The sequence below is a fragment of the Pygoscelis adeliae genome, unplaced genomic scaffold, assembly GCF_000699105.1.
Source record: "Pygoscelis adeliae isolate BGI_AS28 unplaced genomic scaffold, ASM69910v1 Scaffold51, whole genome shotgun sequence".
Taxonomy (NCBI): domain Eukaryota; kingdom Metazoa; phylum Chordata; class Aves; order Sphenisciformes; family Spheniscidae; genus Pygoscelis; species Pygoscelis adeliae.
In genome coordinates, this window is record NW_008824007.1 from 524,685 (window position 1) to 540,161 (window position 15,477).

The window sequence follows — 15,477 nt, forward strand, 5'->3', positions numbered from 1 at the left end:
GGCAGCTTTCCAGCCACTCTTCCCCAAGCCTGTAGCGCTGCATGGGGTTGTTGTGGCCAAAGTGCAGGACCCGGCACTTGGCCTTGTTGAAGCTCATACAGTTGGCCTGGGCCCATCGATCCAGCCTGTCCAGGTCCCTCTGCAGAGCCTTCCTACCCTCGAGCAGATCAACACTGCCGCCCAACTTGGTGTCGTCTGCAAACTTACTGAGGGTGCACTCGATCCCCTCATCCAGATCATTGATAAAGATATTAAACAGAACTGGCCCCAATACTGAGCCCTGGGGAACACCGCTCGTGACCGGCCGCCAACTGGATTGAACTCCATTCACCACAACTCTCTGGGCCCGGCCGTCCAGCCAGTTTTTTACCCAGCGCAGAGTACACCTGTCTAAGCCGTGAGCCGCCAGCTTCTCTAGGAGAATGCTGTGGGAGACGGTGTCAAAGGCCTTACTGAAGTCCAGGTAGACCACATCCACAGCCTTTCCCTTGTCCACTAGGCGGGTCACCTGGTCATAGAAGGAGATCAGGTTGGTCACGCAGGACTTGCCTCTCATGAACCCATTTATGTTTTATTAAATCAGAGAAGTTACTGTTTGATTAAAATTAATTCCGTAGGATTTTGAAAACTAGAAACAATGAGAAAAATGCACCATGGATGTTAATTTAAGTGAAAGTTTTATGTCCATGATTCAATGCATTTCATTCCTTTCTTTGAAATTGTGATTTGTTTTTCTTGTCCAAAATTCTGCAGTGTACAAAAGGATGACATTATTTCAGAATGTGTTTCCCAGGTCAAAATAAATGTTACATCAAATTGATCTTAGTGCCAAGAGAATTTAACTAGGATGCCGTTTAAGACTTGGCAGTTAAGAAACTGGGACAATAAATACTTCTCCTTTCAATGTGTAAAAGCCTTTTTTGATTCCTCAAACTGCCCATTCAGTGTCCCTTTATCATAGTAATTGCCCATTGGTTGTTTCCCTTTTGAAACTCCTTCTGTGCAATACTTTTTTGCTGATAAAACTTGTTGTGTATATACTTTGGGGGTAACACTGGTGAATATGCTCAGTCAGAAGGAGACAATTCAAATGACAATAAGTATGGGTGAACAGAGCTTCCTGCCAGAATGTCTCACTAGAGCACCCACTCTGAAGCCACTATCGTAGTGGTGCTGTACAGTCAAATTTAATTGGGCTGAGGGGCTGATACAGCACACTGCTCTTTTGGCAAGGAGCGTAAACTCATTCTGTCCATCATGACACTTTTTTTTTTTTTTTAAAGGCTTCACACACACCATTTGGGAATGAAATTCAAAGCACATAGCATTTTCTTTTTCAAAATGCCAAATGTTCTGTATGAAAGCTGCATTTTTTCCTCCCTCAAAACATATCTGGTTTTTTTCAGAGTTGTTGGCCATAAGTGCCTCAGTTTCTGGTGTCCCCCTTTTTTTGTGGGTAATGTTCCAGATCACACAGTTCTAATTTAAACAGACTGTGGATCTTCTTGGGTTGGACAAATTACAGCTGAGAAAAATTTGCCGTGCTGGTTCAAACAAGGAGTTCAGGGCAACCTGCTTTTCATGGTTACTGCTTCTCATTTGTCATTCTGAAAAGTTTAATACTAATAGGCAAATCTCTAGCGCTTTATTGAGCTTTCACTGTTCACCGAGAGGCAATGTTGTTTTGAGAGCCATTTCAGATCCTCAAAAAGTAATCTCAAAACCCCCCCAACATAATGCATGAAAAATGCTAGTGCTAAGTGATACCTGTTGCCTTCTAGCTTAATGATGGATTTTTACAAGGATCCTAAGGCTATTTCAATGAGTTTCGTTTAAGTTTTGATGCTGATTGAGCACATTGCAGAGATGTCATATACAAGAATCACATGAGAAGAATGAATTAAAAGTAGATGCAACTCTGAGCCACTTTTCTATAGTGGAACCAAATCTAATTGCTTTGTTAATAGCAGAAGACCTTGGCCTTCAGAAGGCAGAACTGATTTTTTTATTTTTTTTATATCTATACTTATATACATACATGTATAATTCATCTTGTCTGCATAATTAAGCTATGAATTTCTAGATGTTCAAGATGAGGAATTAAGTGGATGCTGAAATTATTTTCCTTCATCTATCCTTTTTAATACTCTTCTGCTACCTTTTTTTTCCCTTCTTCCCAACTATGAAGCCAGATTCTTTAAAATTTTTCTTTCTAATACAACCCAAATATATTCAAATTGAATCATTCTGGTTACTAGTGAAATTTGGTTGATTGGGAAATGAGGCAGATACATTTCAGGATTTTTCTTTTGAAGTTTGTGAGTCAATTTAATATTCAGTTAAGCGGGGCTTTCATGCCAGCAGAGTTGGAATAAACAGGGGCATTGCCAGCTTGTTCCACACATTCCTTCTGCACATTTGGCCCAGATTCCTGAAAGCTGTAAGGCTCTAACTTTGGTTAATCACCTCTGAAGTTACAATGCACAGTGATTTTCTGAAGCTGAAAACTGGGGTCTGGGAAGAGATAAAAATTCTTCCTTCGCTTATGAACTGTGCCAGTATGCTACAAAACAGCAGCTCATTCATTATTTTCTGCTATCACCTTTGTTTATACTGTAACATACCCAAAACGTACCGAGTGCTACACACAGAAATGAAAGAGCTTGTATTTAAAAAGAAGAGCTGGGGAAAGAGACTGGACGTGGAGGCAAAATGATTACAGTGGATCGTGGCTGGGTGGCTTTATTTTCAAACAAATAGGCTTGTTAGAGCAAAGGAGAGAAAAAGTGAGAAATAAGCGTGAGGATGAGAGGAGAAGGCATGAGAAAAGAAGAGGAAAAGAGTAGGTTGAGAAGTTGCTTTTCATGCATGTTGAGACTGCATGATGTCAGGTTCAACGTTTTTAGAGACAGTAATAGCACATGGATTCACGTGAAGCAAGGGAGAAAACAAATTTGTTTCAGTTTAGCGTCAAGACACACCAATCAGATCAGGACTGATCTTCATCAAAATAATGTTTAAAACCCTCAAATCAGGAGGCCCAGAGCTAACACCAAGAGTTATTTCAAAAGAGACCGGAAGATAGCTGACTTCCATAGCATAGTTTCATTTGAATTTTCAGGAATACTACTTCAGACGTTTAAGTCATTTACTACATGTTGTGCTATACATACTATCTAACCATATGTGAAGGAACAGCCTTAAAAGATAAATTCTGTGATTTCTTGCTAGCCTTAAATTTTGACTCGTCTCTAATGGTAGACTGCTAGCACTAGCCTGTCTCTACTTGTCAAGTTTGGAAGTTTAATTCTATGACAGGTGAGCATCAGAATGTAACAGTCTGTTCTCAAAATATTTAGATCTTTACTCTTCTGCAGGTCATGCTGGTTTTTTTCAAGTCTGCCTATTTTTTGTAATCAATCAACACACTGAGGGAAAAAAAAAGAGGCAAATAAATAAAATCATGAAGAAAATGAGAAGTAATATAAAAATCACAGTAACTCACACTTGGGCTCTCCTTGCCCTTGCTGTCTTTACTGGAAGCTCCACTCAGATGCTCAATTAAACTGTAATGTGTTAATTGTTCAGGTCCATCCTCTCCAAAATGGCCATAGACACTGTGTTGGTATAAATCCAAGATTGACATCGGGTTCCCCAGAAATGACTTTCTCTGGTTTTGTTTTTCCTGCTCAGCTATAAGAAATGTTAAAAATAATATAATTATGGCATATTTAATTGATGAAATGCAGTCTGCATACATTGTAATGTAATTTTATAATTTTAAAATGTATTTCAAATGTTTTAAAGTATCTGGAATTCAATGTAGTAAAAGAATTAAAATATTAGCTCCTAACTCTCCAATCAATGCATATACAGGGGACTGTTCATACTTAATATTCAAGGTGAAGGAGATGGCATGAGACAGCCAGAATTAATTTCCTTTATTTTTTAATTATAGACAAGATGGTTAATTTGGGGGGGATCGTTCCACTTATTTCTTCACTGTAAGTTTTCGTTCTTCTCTCTTAATAGCCTTACATGGCAGATGTGCTAAGTTTCTTTAGAATGTCTTTCAGTTTGACTATATTTGATAATTCTTTCCTTTTCACTACGTTTTTAGCTAATGAATACAACAGTATAAAAAAGGTAAGAAACAGATCCTACCCATTTGTTATAGAACCTACTGTAATACAAGAACATTAGGAATAAATAATTTTCCAAATTATTTGGAAAATTATTTTTTATTATTTATAAATAATATAAACTCAGTTTATATAAATAATAATAACTCAGTTTCCAAAGTCCAAGGCTGAAAACTCATTCAGAAGATCAAAATAAAACCAAATAAATTTTCTGCAGCTTCATGAAAATGCACAGGAGACAGAGGCTTACATGGTCATTAGCTTCTTTCCTCACACTTCTTGTTACACAAACTTCAACTCTACCTTATAACCTATAGCATTAGAAGAGCCTCTGCCTGCAGTGCCTCCGACAGAATCGCATCAGGATAAAACCTTCATGAAATTGGAATCAAAACATTTTCATGGTTGAAATGGAAGAACCTGGAATATTTGGCTCATTCCCTGCTATTCTACTGACCTTCTCATAACAGTGGGCAATGTAGTGGGAGTCTCATCCAAAGCCCACTAAATCAATGAAGGTCTTAGCATTGACTTTTAATAATCTTTGCATCAGGCACTCAGTGTCTCAATCTTTCTGTTTCCTGCTCATAAATGGAAAACGGAAATCACTCCAACATTATAATTGTGCAACCAGTGAAAGTTCATTAATGTTTTGAGGAGTCATCTAATAAATATAACTATCTATACATGTAAAAATATTCTCTATGAATTGGTTTGCTGCAGCCCCTGCCTCAGCCTCATGTGGATGTTTTGAGGTTGTATCACTTGCGTGCATAAAGAAGCTAAGATCTTTGAACACAGAATGGAATGAAGTATTGTTATTAATACGATGTGAGAACTGCATTTATAGAGCACTGAACAGAAATCCTGACCATAAGGAATGACCATAGGAGAAATACTTTTGCAATAATGCTTTATAATTTTCTTTTCTATTTGTCTCAATAACAATTATAAATTTTAGTTCTGTTACTAGCCCAAAAGTTAGGCTTATACACAAAATTAATGATTTGCTGTGTAAAATGGTGACTTCAAGTCATGCTTAGGTATCATTAAACTTGGAATCTGCTGCCATTTAATGCAACTGCTTACACACGATAAAATCCTTTTTTTACAAATTGTGATCAATACAGAAAAAAATTATCTACCTCTTTAACAAAACACATCTTTCTTGTATTAGTATCATTAACTTGGAATCTGCTGCCTTTTAATGCAATTGCTTACACACGATAAAATCCTTTTTTTGTAAATTGTGATCAATACAGAAAAAAATGCTGATCTACCTCTTTAACAAAACACATCTTTCTTGTATTAGAACATGATTTGCAAAAAGCAAAATCTGTAAAAAGAAGTGTTTATGGGCTGAGTTAAATGACTTGCAACATTTCATACAGGTTAAAAATACAAAGTTACAGGAGTAATGTAAATAAACGGTCCTAGCTTCCTACTCTGCTCTCTCTCTGGTGGAATCACGAAAAATGTATTACCTCTGCAAATGCCAAAGGTTTAAGTCCAACTCCCAGCGGACGCTAAAGAGCACAGTATGTCTGTCGACAGTATCTAGCCGTCCACGGCACTTTTAATGCATTCATCACTGCGGTATCTACTGTAGGTGCTAATCTCTGCTAGGTCAAGCTCACTGCTGTGCAGAGGGTCAGCACAAATCTTATGAATCACTGAAGTACTGCTTAAGCTCTCAGGGCTTCAGTGGTGCTGAGACCTTGCACTGGCCTTTGTACTCGCCAGAATTTATCTCCTGCAGGAAAGCCATTGGCTGCGTAGGCAAGGATATGAGCCACGCTCTCCTCCCCCTCCCAGAGGGCACACATCTGCACTGGAAAGTGGCTTGCAGCACGGCAAGCTGGTGGTCAAGACAAGACAGCAATTTCTTGGGTTATTAAACACACAGAAAACTATTATCTCAAGAACTTCACTTAATGTGTTTTTATCTACTGGAATTCAGTAAATTCCAAATTGCCATCAATTCTTGCAAAAAGGTTTGATACTTGAAAATGGCAATATTTACGTGGAGGACAATGATAAACCAACGTCACTTAATATAGAGGTTGGAAAACGACGGCCTTGATCATGGGGTTATTTCAACTGGCTAACATAATTAAAAAGAAAAAAAGGGAAGCTATCTTTATAGTCACTTTTTAAATTTTGTAATAAGGTAACAGAAGACTTCTTTTTACTTACACTGCAGGGATTTATGCATAAAACCCTACAAGTTAAGCCCCTGCTAGCAAAAACTGTGGAAGAGAGGAAAAAAAGATACACACACAGAATGAAAAGCAAGAAGTAATAAAAAGCTAATGGAAAATTAGACTGAAGTAAGATCTGGGGTTAGAAAGTGAAAACTAGACAGAAAGTTCAATGAAGGACACTATCTGCTGCTGAGTCAGAGTAGGGATGAGGGATATACATTTTTATGTACAAATTTTCAATTACCTTGTTTGTTGTTCTTTGTTAACTCTACTAAAGTCTCCTCTGCAGTTCTAAAATAATTTGTTCCGTACTCTGGCTCTGGCTCAGCGTCACTGCTGCTCGCAGAATAAGTACACACTCTCAGAGCTCTGTCCTGTACAAATAAGGGTATTGCAGTCATTCAGATGTTGCATGCATATCAAAATAATGCTGAAGATGGTATTAGGAGTGGAACATTTTATATTCATCATGCAGTGTATATGGATAGTTCGACTGGAAAAAAGTCTGCATTACCAGTTTAACTAACCACTTCTCCTTCAAGTAAGTAATCATCAGTCCGACATGGGGGAAATAAAACATTCTTGTCCTGGTAAGTCTCCTGAGTTAGTCTGGCAGACACAGTCCAGATTTTACCATTTTTTTCACTGTAACGTTGTTTTCAGATCTACCAACATTTTCAGATAACTTCATCCACCAAGTTCAATTTTAAAACTTCTCAAGTATGTTTAATACAGTGTATTTGTAACATATAAGATTATCACACAACAAATGGTTTGCTGCAAGCAATTCTAGAGGCAATTAGGATGGCCAGTAGACAATGGTCATGCTTTCTATAACAGTAAATCCAAAATTCTTCCTAAATTCACGTCCCTTGTCCTGGCATAAACATTACAGTACTGGAGAGCTCTTAATTCCCAGCTGATTCCTATCCCATTTCTCTTCAGGAAGCAACACTAAGGATTTTCTTCTGGGAGTAAAGAGGAATGGTGACAGCTCTGGACAGCTTTTAATCATGAAAGGCTTGAAGGCTTAAACCTTTCAGGAGCAGCAGCTCAGTACAATAAAACCCACAACACAGGTATGGGGAAGCTAAGCCTGATACTGCTCAGTTAATGGCATCTACAGGTAAAATACCACCTACTGTCCTAACCCCAATTGCCTATCAGTGGCTCAAAAGAGTTTTTAATTCAGTTTTTCAGAGAGTGATATTAATTTCCCCATCTTCCCATCCATGCTGCAGTTCTTAACTGAAGCAGAACGACATCCATTTGATAGGAAGCACATGCTTGTGGAGAGGGGACCAGACCTGAGGATACCTGCATGTAGCCAGGTATGCCCAACATTACCCGTAAAATTGGGAGAGTGTAAGTCAGCTGCAGTCCTGAAGCCATTTAGACACATTCACATGTCAGCTACACCCACACTGACCTTCTGACTCTTAGGCAGACTAATTAGCTGTAACACATGTACCGTGTTAAGATGGCTTTGGGACTGGAGGTGGTCAGTCACGACTGGCTCAGGGTGAAGGCCACACTGATGTGATTGTTACTTGGAAGCCAACACTATTGCACTGCAGAGGATTCACCACCAGCTTGTCAATGATATACAAGACATGTAATTTTATCTCCTTGTTTCTGTTCTAAATATCCAGAGCATGGGCCATATAAAAATGCGAGATACCCCAGTCAGTAAATACATGGAGGTAAAGCAAACATGCAAAAAAGTTACACAGCAAAAGGTTTGTAGCCTTTTGTAATGTAAGGCTTATTAGCTAGCAGTCTGACAATTTCCTTGCTTAATGCCCACTTTCTTGACAAAGTTTTTTTCTCCCTTTGCTAACCTGCTGACCCTGTACTTCTCGCGGGGCTTGACAGCCTGGCGTTCCTGAAGATGAGTAACTTGACAACCATACGCAATAGCTTTTACACAGGTATATGCATTTGCCTGTTTGTTCTTTCTGCAGTTTTCATGAAAAGATTGAAGGACAGAGAGATCATTGCAGGGATTAACCAAAAAACACACAGAAACATGTAAGAAGGGTATTTTCCCTTTCACAATACTTTCATAGCACATCTGCTCAAATGCTCATACTACACAGCCATACAGACAAGGAAACCTCAGCCTGGGGAAACAAAGAGATGCGAATCTCATGGAAAGCAAAGAAGATCGAGTTTCTTGAAGAGAAAAACAGGGTAAAAGGTCTCCATTCCCTTGTCTATAAAATGCCTGTGAGGTTTTTAATTAAAGCATGATTTTAAACCATGAGGACAAAGTACCTTTGGGTGCTGCATTATTATTATTAATAAATAATGAGATTGCAAATGAAGGGCAAGAAAGTAAATGTAGCTGTTAGATTGCTAGTTGCTCTTCGCACTATATTAAAAACATTCACCATTTCTGATTCTTTACACCACAATGCATCTCATTTAATAGATGACACTTCTTAGTGTATACCTTTGTTTTAGTAGTTTTCTTGGCGGTCCACTCTGGAAGAACTTTTCTATTTTCCACAGTTCCTTCAGTACGTTCTAATGAGGCAGAGGTCACAGAACTTGGTTCTTGTTCACTTTGCTTTGCAAGGTTAATTATGCCTGAATTAAGAGACACATTATTTAAATTGTAGGTCTCATCAGCATCTTCATGACAGCGTTTCAATTAGAATTCAGTAAAAACTGGGGGCAAGTCCTGATACTTTCATTATGTCAAATACTATCTTACTACTCAAAGGAACAACTTACTAACTTACTGGAATAATTCTAACAACTACAGTGGCAGAATTTGATCCAAAGCCTTTTCCAGTTAACAAAAGAAGAGAAAGGCATGGATTTAAATCCCTCTATTACTTTTAAAATATATACGCTTTCAAATAAAACAACATTCAATAACTACTTCTAGGCATTGTAGGATCTGCCTTGCTATTTTGTGTTCTCAGAGAGAGAACAGTCTGTTAACATAAATATAATTAGAAGTACCTTTCTAGCAGAAATTCTCAATCAGCTAGCCTTTTTATTTGCTATATTTGCACTATGAAAAATCGGAACATCAAAGAAGATAGATGGTGCATATGAAATAAAGTGATAATTGTAATTTGGATGAGAAAGTGAGGGAGAGAAGAATCGAATGAAAATATTCTAATAAAGAATGAGTTGACCCCACCACCTGATGTATACTATTTTTTTTTAACATCTCTTCATGACAATTTAATTAAGATACAAACCTTACAAGGTTGGTGCAGTGAATATTAGCATTAAGATCAGAACAATCTTACTGCTACTGACTTCTTATGAAGCAATTCAACGCTTGCAGTTTCTGTTCAATTTGTTATAATGACAGTGTTTAATCATGGACTCTACTCTATAGCACACTGCTGAATTGAGGTCACACATGTGGCTATTCAAGCATGTAGCATATAATCTATAACTAAGATTTCTCTTCTGAATCCTTCTTAGCTGTACCATTAATTAACAGTACATTTATTTAAAAAATACTAAGTATTAAAATATCTCTTATTTAGCTTTAATTTGAAACAAGCAGGGGAGTCTGCAATGAAGCGTACAATGTGTGTTTGCAGTCTATTATACCATTACAATACTGCACTGGGAATATTGCTAAATCAACTAAGTTCTAAGATGTTTAATTAGAGTTCTTCTGTATGCATCTTATGAACATATAAAAGAGGCTTCTTTCCTCCTAGGCTCAATATACATCAACTCATTAGCAGAACACGTATTTGATGGCCTTAAACTAAGCTTAAACTTGATACTTAACCTTACATGCTAATTACATGGAATCTATCTTATAGATAGAGTGATACAGATTTATGCAAGTTAAATACTCACAAATTTTATAGAAGCAATAAATACTTACGCTGACAAAGTGCTAACAACCATAACCCCAACAAATACACGACATTGCATTTAGTCAAGATAAAAACAATACTCTTCTCCATTAAACCAATTACTTTTACTGCGTTTTGTACCATATCTATCATGCTGACTATGAAAAATTCCCTGTTATAAATGCTATATGTAATGATTTCTAATGTTATTGACATATACATTAATAACTCAAAAACCTTCAAAAACATATATAAATGGTCAGTGTTCATTTATAAAAAATTGCACAGAGTTCAATGGAACTATTTACTAATACGATGTTATTTGTTGGTGCTTTGCTGGATTGCTAGTCCTTTTATTCCTTTGTCAGCTTTTGTTTTATAATTTAAACACACACGTAGCAGATAAGTGAAAGTAAGGTATTTTATGTTCATACATAGAAATGTATTTGTATAATGTAATAAAGTAATGAGAGTCTTGTTTGAGGTCAAGGCCATATATTCATTGGGACAGAATTTATGCATTGAGGCCAAATGAGTCTTTAGTCCAAATCTGGTTTCAAAAGCAAGTCTTTATGAATATATCTTTTCTATGTCATAACATGGCTATGCTTTGTACTTCACCGTAAAGTCTAGCCCTGAATATTGCTAAACATCTGCATTCTTATTCAAGTCAAATTCCAAGGCTGGCATATGTTTTTTCTTCAAGTACTGTTTCTTGAGAAAAGGATTTAAGTACTTAACACATTTTTCTTCCTCAGATAAGCATTATGTGTAACAAAATTTCCATACGGCTCAGGTCACAAACTTGTTAACCTTATGCATTCATAAAAAGAATATCTGCTGCACTGCATTTAACATTTCTGTTATCAATTGTCATTATTACAGGACTTCTGCTAATCAAAACAGATGTCAGGGCAGAAATAATGTGATTTTCAGCGTAATTGACATTTTACCTGAGGAAGCTGGTTTTGGAAGGCAACTTTGAAAAGGTCGTATACCTTTGGCAGTCATGGCCGGATCAGATGTTGAGTGACTGATTATGCTTTCCACAGACTCCTGGCTCTTAGCTGTTGAAGGCACTTCTCGCTCAAGAGTTCTGGCTTTTACTGAAGGAGCTGAAAGAAGAACTTGCTCAGACGGTGCAAGGACTTCTGTTTCCAAGGTTGATTCTTGCTTAGAAATGTGTCGCCCTGCAGATCGGTTCCCTGAGTCGGGGAGGGGGAAGGTTCCAATCCCACTGTCCAGCGTCCTCATCTGGCAGCAAGACTCTAAGATAGAGAAAAATTGTGTGATGGGGTGGAGTTAAAGGTGTCACTGGTATTTAAAGACAGTGAAAGAGTCTACTGGAAAAAAGGGCATCTTCAAGGGAAGGTTTCAAGGAAAGAAAAACATTTTGCATTTTGTGAGTATGCTATTACCTATCATTTGTATGCTTTTGACACAATACATCTACCTAAATGAATACAATGAAATACCATTTTGAGGTGCAATTAAACTAACTAACAGATGCCAAAACATTGAAATTGGCCTGCTTCAGCGTTACGATGTGGTAATAAATAAGAAGGGCATGTCCTAGAAAGTGATTACAGCTGGAATTTTTAAATTACTTAGTTTGAAGGCCCACAGAAAGTCTGGAGAGTACCAATGTAAGGGATTGAGTAGCATAATGTGTTTCTCCCTACATAAACCCACACTCCACAAAAGCTTGGCCTCTCCATACCTCTGTTTTCTTCATTGTTTCTCTTACAAGAACATGTTAATCAAAACGTATCATTTATTCTTACACAAAATTAAGATCTACAGAATTTCCTAGAGATAGCCATCTCTCAGAGCATCCTGAAAAACTTGGATAGCAACAGCCGTACCTTTGTTTACCTTGTTACACTCTGGTTCTGCACATCCCATTTTGGGTAAGTGTACGCTTTCCAACACAATGCTAGACAGGGATACCTTAAGTACTTGGTTTGGAAGCAGTATGGTCACACACAGCCCTCCAGCTAATTCATCCTACTGGAAAGCTGCTCTACTAACCATGGAATAGAGAAAGATGCAAGTGTAGATACATGCATGTTGCTATTCTAGCAACTAGGATGTAACAGCACCACCCTGCCCAGTCATTTTCTATTGACTCCCAGAGACTTGTCTTTTGTTTTATAATGAGCAAACAATATCAAAGGGACTACGATGGCAAGGTCCTTCTGAGAGGTATAGACACCAAGGAGGGAACTTCAGCACTAATGGTTGGAAAATGAGCATAATTTAGGTTAAACATCTGGAAACATCCCTTGACAGTGAGATCTTCAGTCTCTGGCAGACACTCCCAAAGGAAGTAGAAGAATTTCCTTTGCTTTGAACAATTTAAGGCTACACTGGATAAAAGATATACTGCAGTGAACAATTGTACTCTAGCAGGAGATGCAGAATATGACCCAATATATCTTTTCCATCTCTATTTTCTGTGTTCCTGAGTATTGATTTCTTTTTTTTTTTATGATATGCCCATTTGTTATTTAAGTCTGTTGTAGTTAGCAGTCCTCTGTCAAGTAATTTTCATGATTTTTTTCTCTGCAGTGTTTCTAATGCTCTCAGAAATTTGGAAATATTTCTCCTCTATGGGCTTTGCCTGTTTGTTTTTGAAATAAGAACATTAACATGGTCATTTTCTATTAATACCTTAATCTCAGTGGGCCTTATTTGATAGCAAGTAAGAAACTACTTACAGATAAATTAAATGTCTATGTTTCCTGGTTCTTGTCAAAAGAGGAGTAGTCTGTATTTACATGGTCCTCATTACCTTATCCTTGTCACTCAGGATCACAGAAAGACTGAAAGTCATACTGAGCACATTAACCTCGCAGGGCCTAGCTGAGCTGCAACGGCAAAACAAACTACACACTACCTTTTAAAAGGGCAACAAGTGACTCTGATTTCTCTCACACAATTACTGCATCCCAATTAATTCTTTCCATAGGCAAAAGGAGATAAGGTGTGGAAGCCACGGCTAGCTGGCAACTATGTTTTCCATCACATTTTTGAGCTAATGTGCCATAATGATTTTAGAAGTTGCTGAAGGTTATCCAGGAAATGTGAAAAAGAAGAGAATTATATTTGGTTCTGCTGCATCAAAGGGAGGTATCCCAGCCACTGAACCCTCTTACTCTAGTTATCCTTCCCCTAAGATATTTTTTCTTTTGTTTTTGAATAGTAAAATACCTAGCTAGAAGTGGGTGATCTGTTCCTCTAAGGATATAACAGGGTGCAGAAAAGTAGTTAAAATGCCAGGTGTCTGCCCTTGCCGTTTGCTCTGTAGATAATCAAGCTTAAACAGTGTGTTAGTGCATGGACAGGCAATGCTTCAACTAATGACTATCAGTGACAGATTTAGTAAATAAAGGAAAATATAGAATAAGAAGGCCTTCCATTAGTTTCCTCTTGACCAGAAGAAAGACACCAGTTATGTTGGAGAGGCAGAGCTCTTCAGCGGAGATATAGAGTAAACTGGAAGCACCACAGAAAAGAACATCCTGGAAGCAAAAATTTGAAGTCTCCCCTCTACTGTCTGTATGGTTAATGCTGAACCTGATTTTGCAATCCAGTTCCACAGGGACTTTGAATGAGTTTGTAGCATTGTTTCCTTTTTGAGCATTCTCCAAGAAACTAAAAAGTCAGTCCCTCCTAATTATTACAGGAAAATTAAGTAGACTCAAAATGTATACCAAACAGCAAAGCTAAGTCTTTTGCTCAGGGAGAACTGGAAGATGAACACTATTTTCATAGAATCATAGAATCGTTTAGGTTGGAAAAGACCTTTAAGATCATCAAGTCCAACCATTAATCTAACACTGCCAAGTCCACCACTAAACCATGTCCCTAAGCACCTCATCTACATGTCTTTTAAATACCTCCAGGGATGGCGACTCAACCACTTCCCTGGGCAGCCTGTTCCAATGCTCGACAACCCTTTCGGTGAGAAAATTTTTCCTCACGTCCAATCTAAACCTCCCCTGGCGCAACTTGAGGCCATTTCCTCTCGTCCTTTCGCCAGTTACTTGGGAGAAGAGACCGACACCCACCTCGCTACAACCTCCTTTCAGGTAGTTGTAGAGAGCGATGAGGTCTCCCCTCAGCCTCCTTTTCTCCAGGCTAAACAACCCCAGCTCCCTCAGCCGCTCCTCGTAACACTTGTTCTCCAGACCCTTCACCAGCCTCGTTGCCCTTCTCTGGACACGCTCCAGCACCTCGACGTCCTTCTTGTAGTGAGGGGCCCAAAACTGAACACAGTATTCGAGGTGCGGCCTCACCAGGGCCGAGTACAGGGGCACGATCACTTCCCTACTCCTGCTGGCCACACTGTTTCTGATTATCTTCTAAGGTCATGTTTCTTAAAATGACAGAAGGATTTGTCTTGCCCACCGTTACCCTCTGTATGTCTAGGAACAGATCATGAAAGCAATGGCATAAAATCAAGAGAAATTAATACTGAGGGCCATACTTCCAAGAAAATACAGTCTCCTGCTGTTTCCAAAATAATTGGGTTAGTGATGGAGGAGCACACCAGAAGTGTCACATTTAATTAAAAGGAAAAATAGTTTTAATCAATTATAGTCTTTCTTCATAGAGACTTTATCCATGATAAAGGAAATACACCATGTGGAAAACATTTTTAAAACAGCTCACTAATTTTTAATTCTGAACAACTACAAAAGGATCTGGCTTTCAAAGTGCTCAAAGCTCAGCAGCTCCCATTGCGACACTTAAAGACAGATTTTTGAAAAATCCTCTGACTCAACTATATTGAGCAATCCTCAGAAACCTAGTCCTAAATCCACAGAATACACCACAAAATTCTTCATGGATATTAATTTTTCACTAATAAAAGTAACTTATTCACCCCTAAAGCTATATTATACAAATAAAAAAGTATCTCTGAGACCAATTTGTATTACTGAATGAATGAATATACATTATTTTGCATTGTTTTTAAACTTTTATGAAGCAACTGCAAAATCAAAAAATACGTTATACATCTCAGTGACAGCTTTCAAACCGAACCGTTCATGGCCCATCTGATTTCATCAGTTGCACTGACACTTCAAATGACTGTTATTAGTGAGAGCTGCACAAGACTACATAATGAAAATATGTAAAAGTTAAATCTCTGATGCTGCAACAGTACTACTCAATAGATGAAGAATGATTCTGTAGAACATTAAAGTCTGAAAAGAGTTATATATGAGCTTAATTGCTTTTGCGTGCACATTTTTCCTGGCATACAAGCCAAATTCCTTGCCT

The 15,477-nt window shown here is 37.9% G+C and overlaps 1 protein-coding gene across 1 annotated transcript in view; it reads right to left on the reverse strand.

The window, feature by feature from the left end:
- Nucleotides 1-15,477, reverse strand: part of NCKAP5 (NCK-associated protein 5) — a 398,182-nt gene that overhangs the window by 30,816 nt on the left and 351,889 nt on the right. Inside the window, exons 15-18 of the mRNA XM_009325811.1 lie at nt 11,139-11,453; nt 8,802-8,938; nt 6,591-6,720; nt 3,506-3,693 (exon numbers count right to left, since the gene is read on the reverse strand). Coding sequence (XP_009324086.1) covers nt 3,506-3,693; nt 6,591-6,720; nt 8,802-8,938; nt 11,139-11,453 — 770 coding nt within the window. The remainder of the gene's footprint in view (nt 1-3,505; nt 3,694-6,590; nt 6,721-8,801; nt 8,939-11,138; nt 11,454-15,477) is intronic.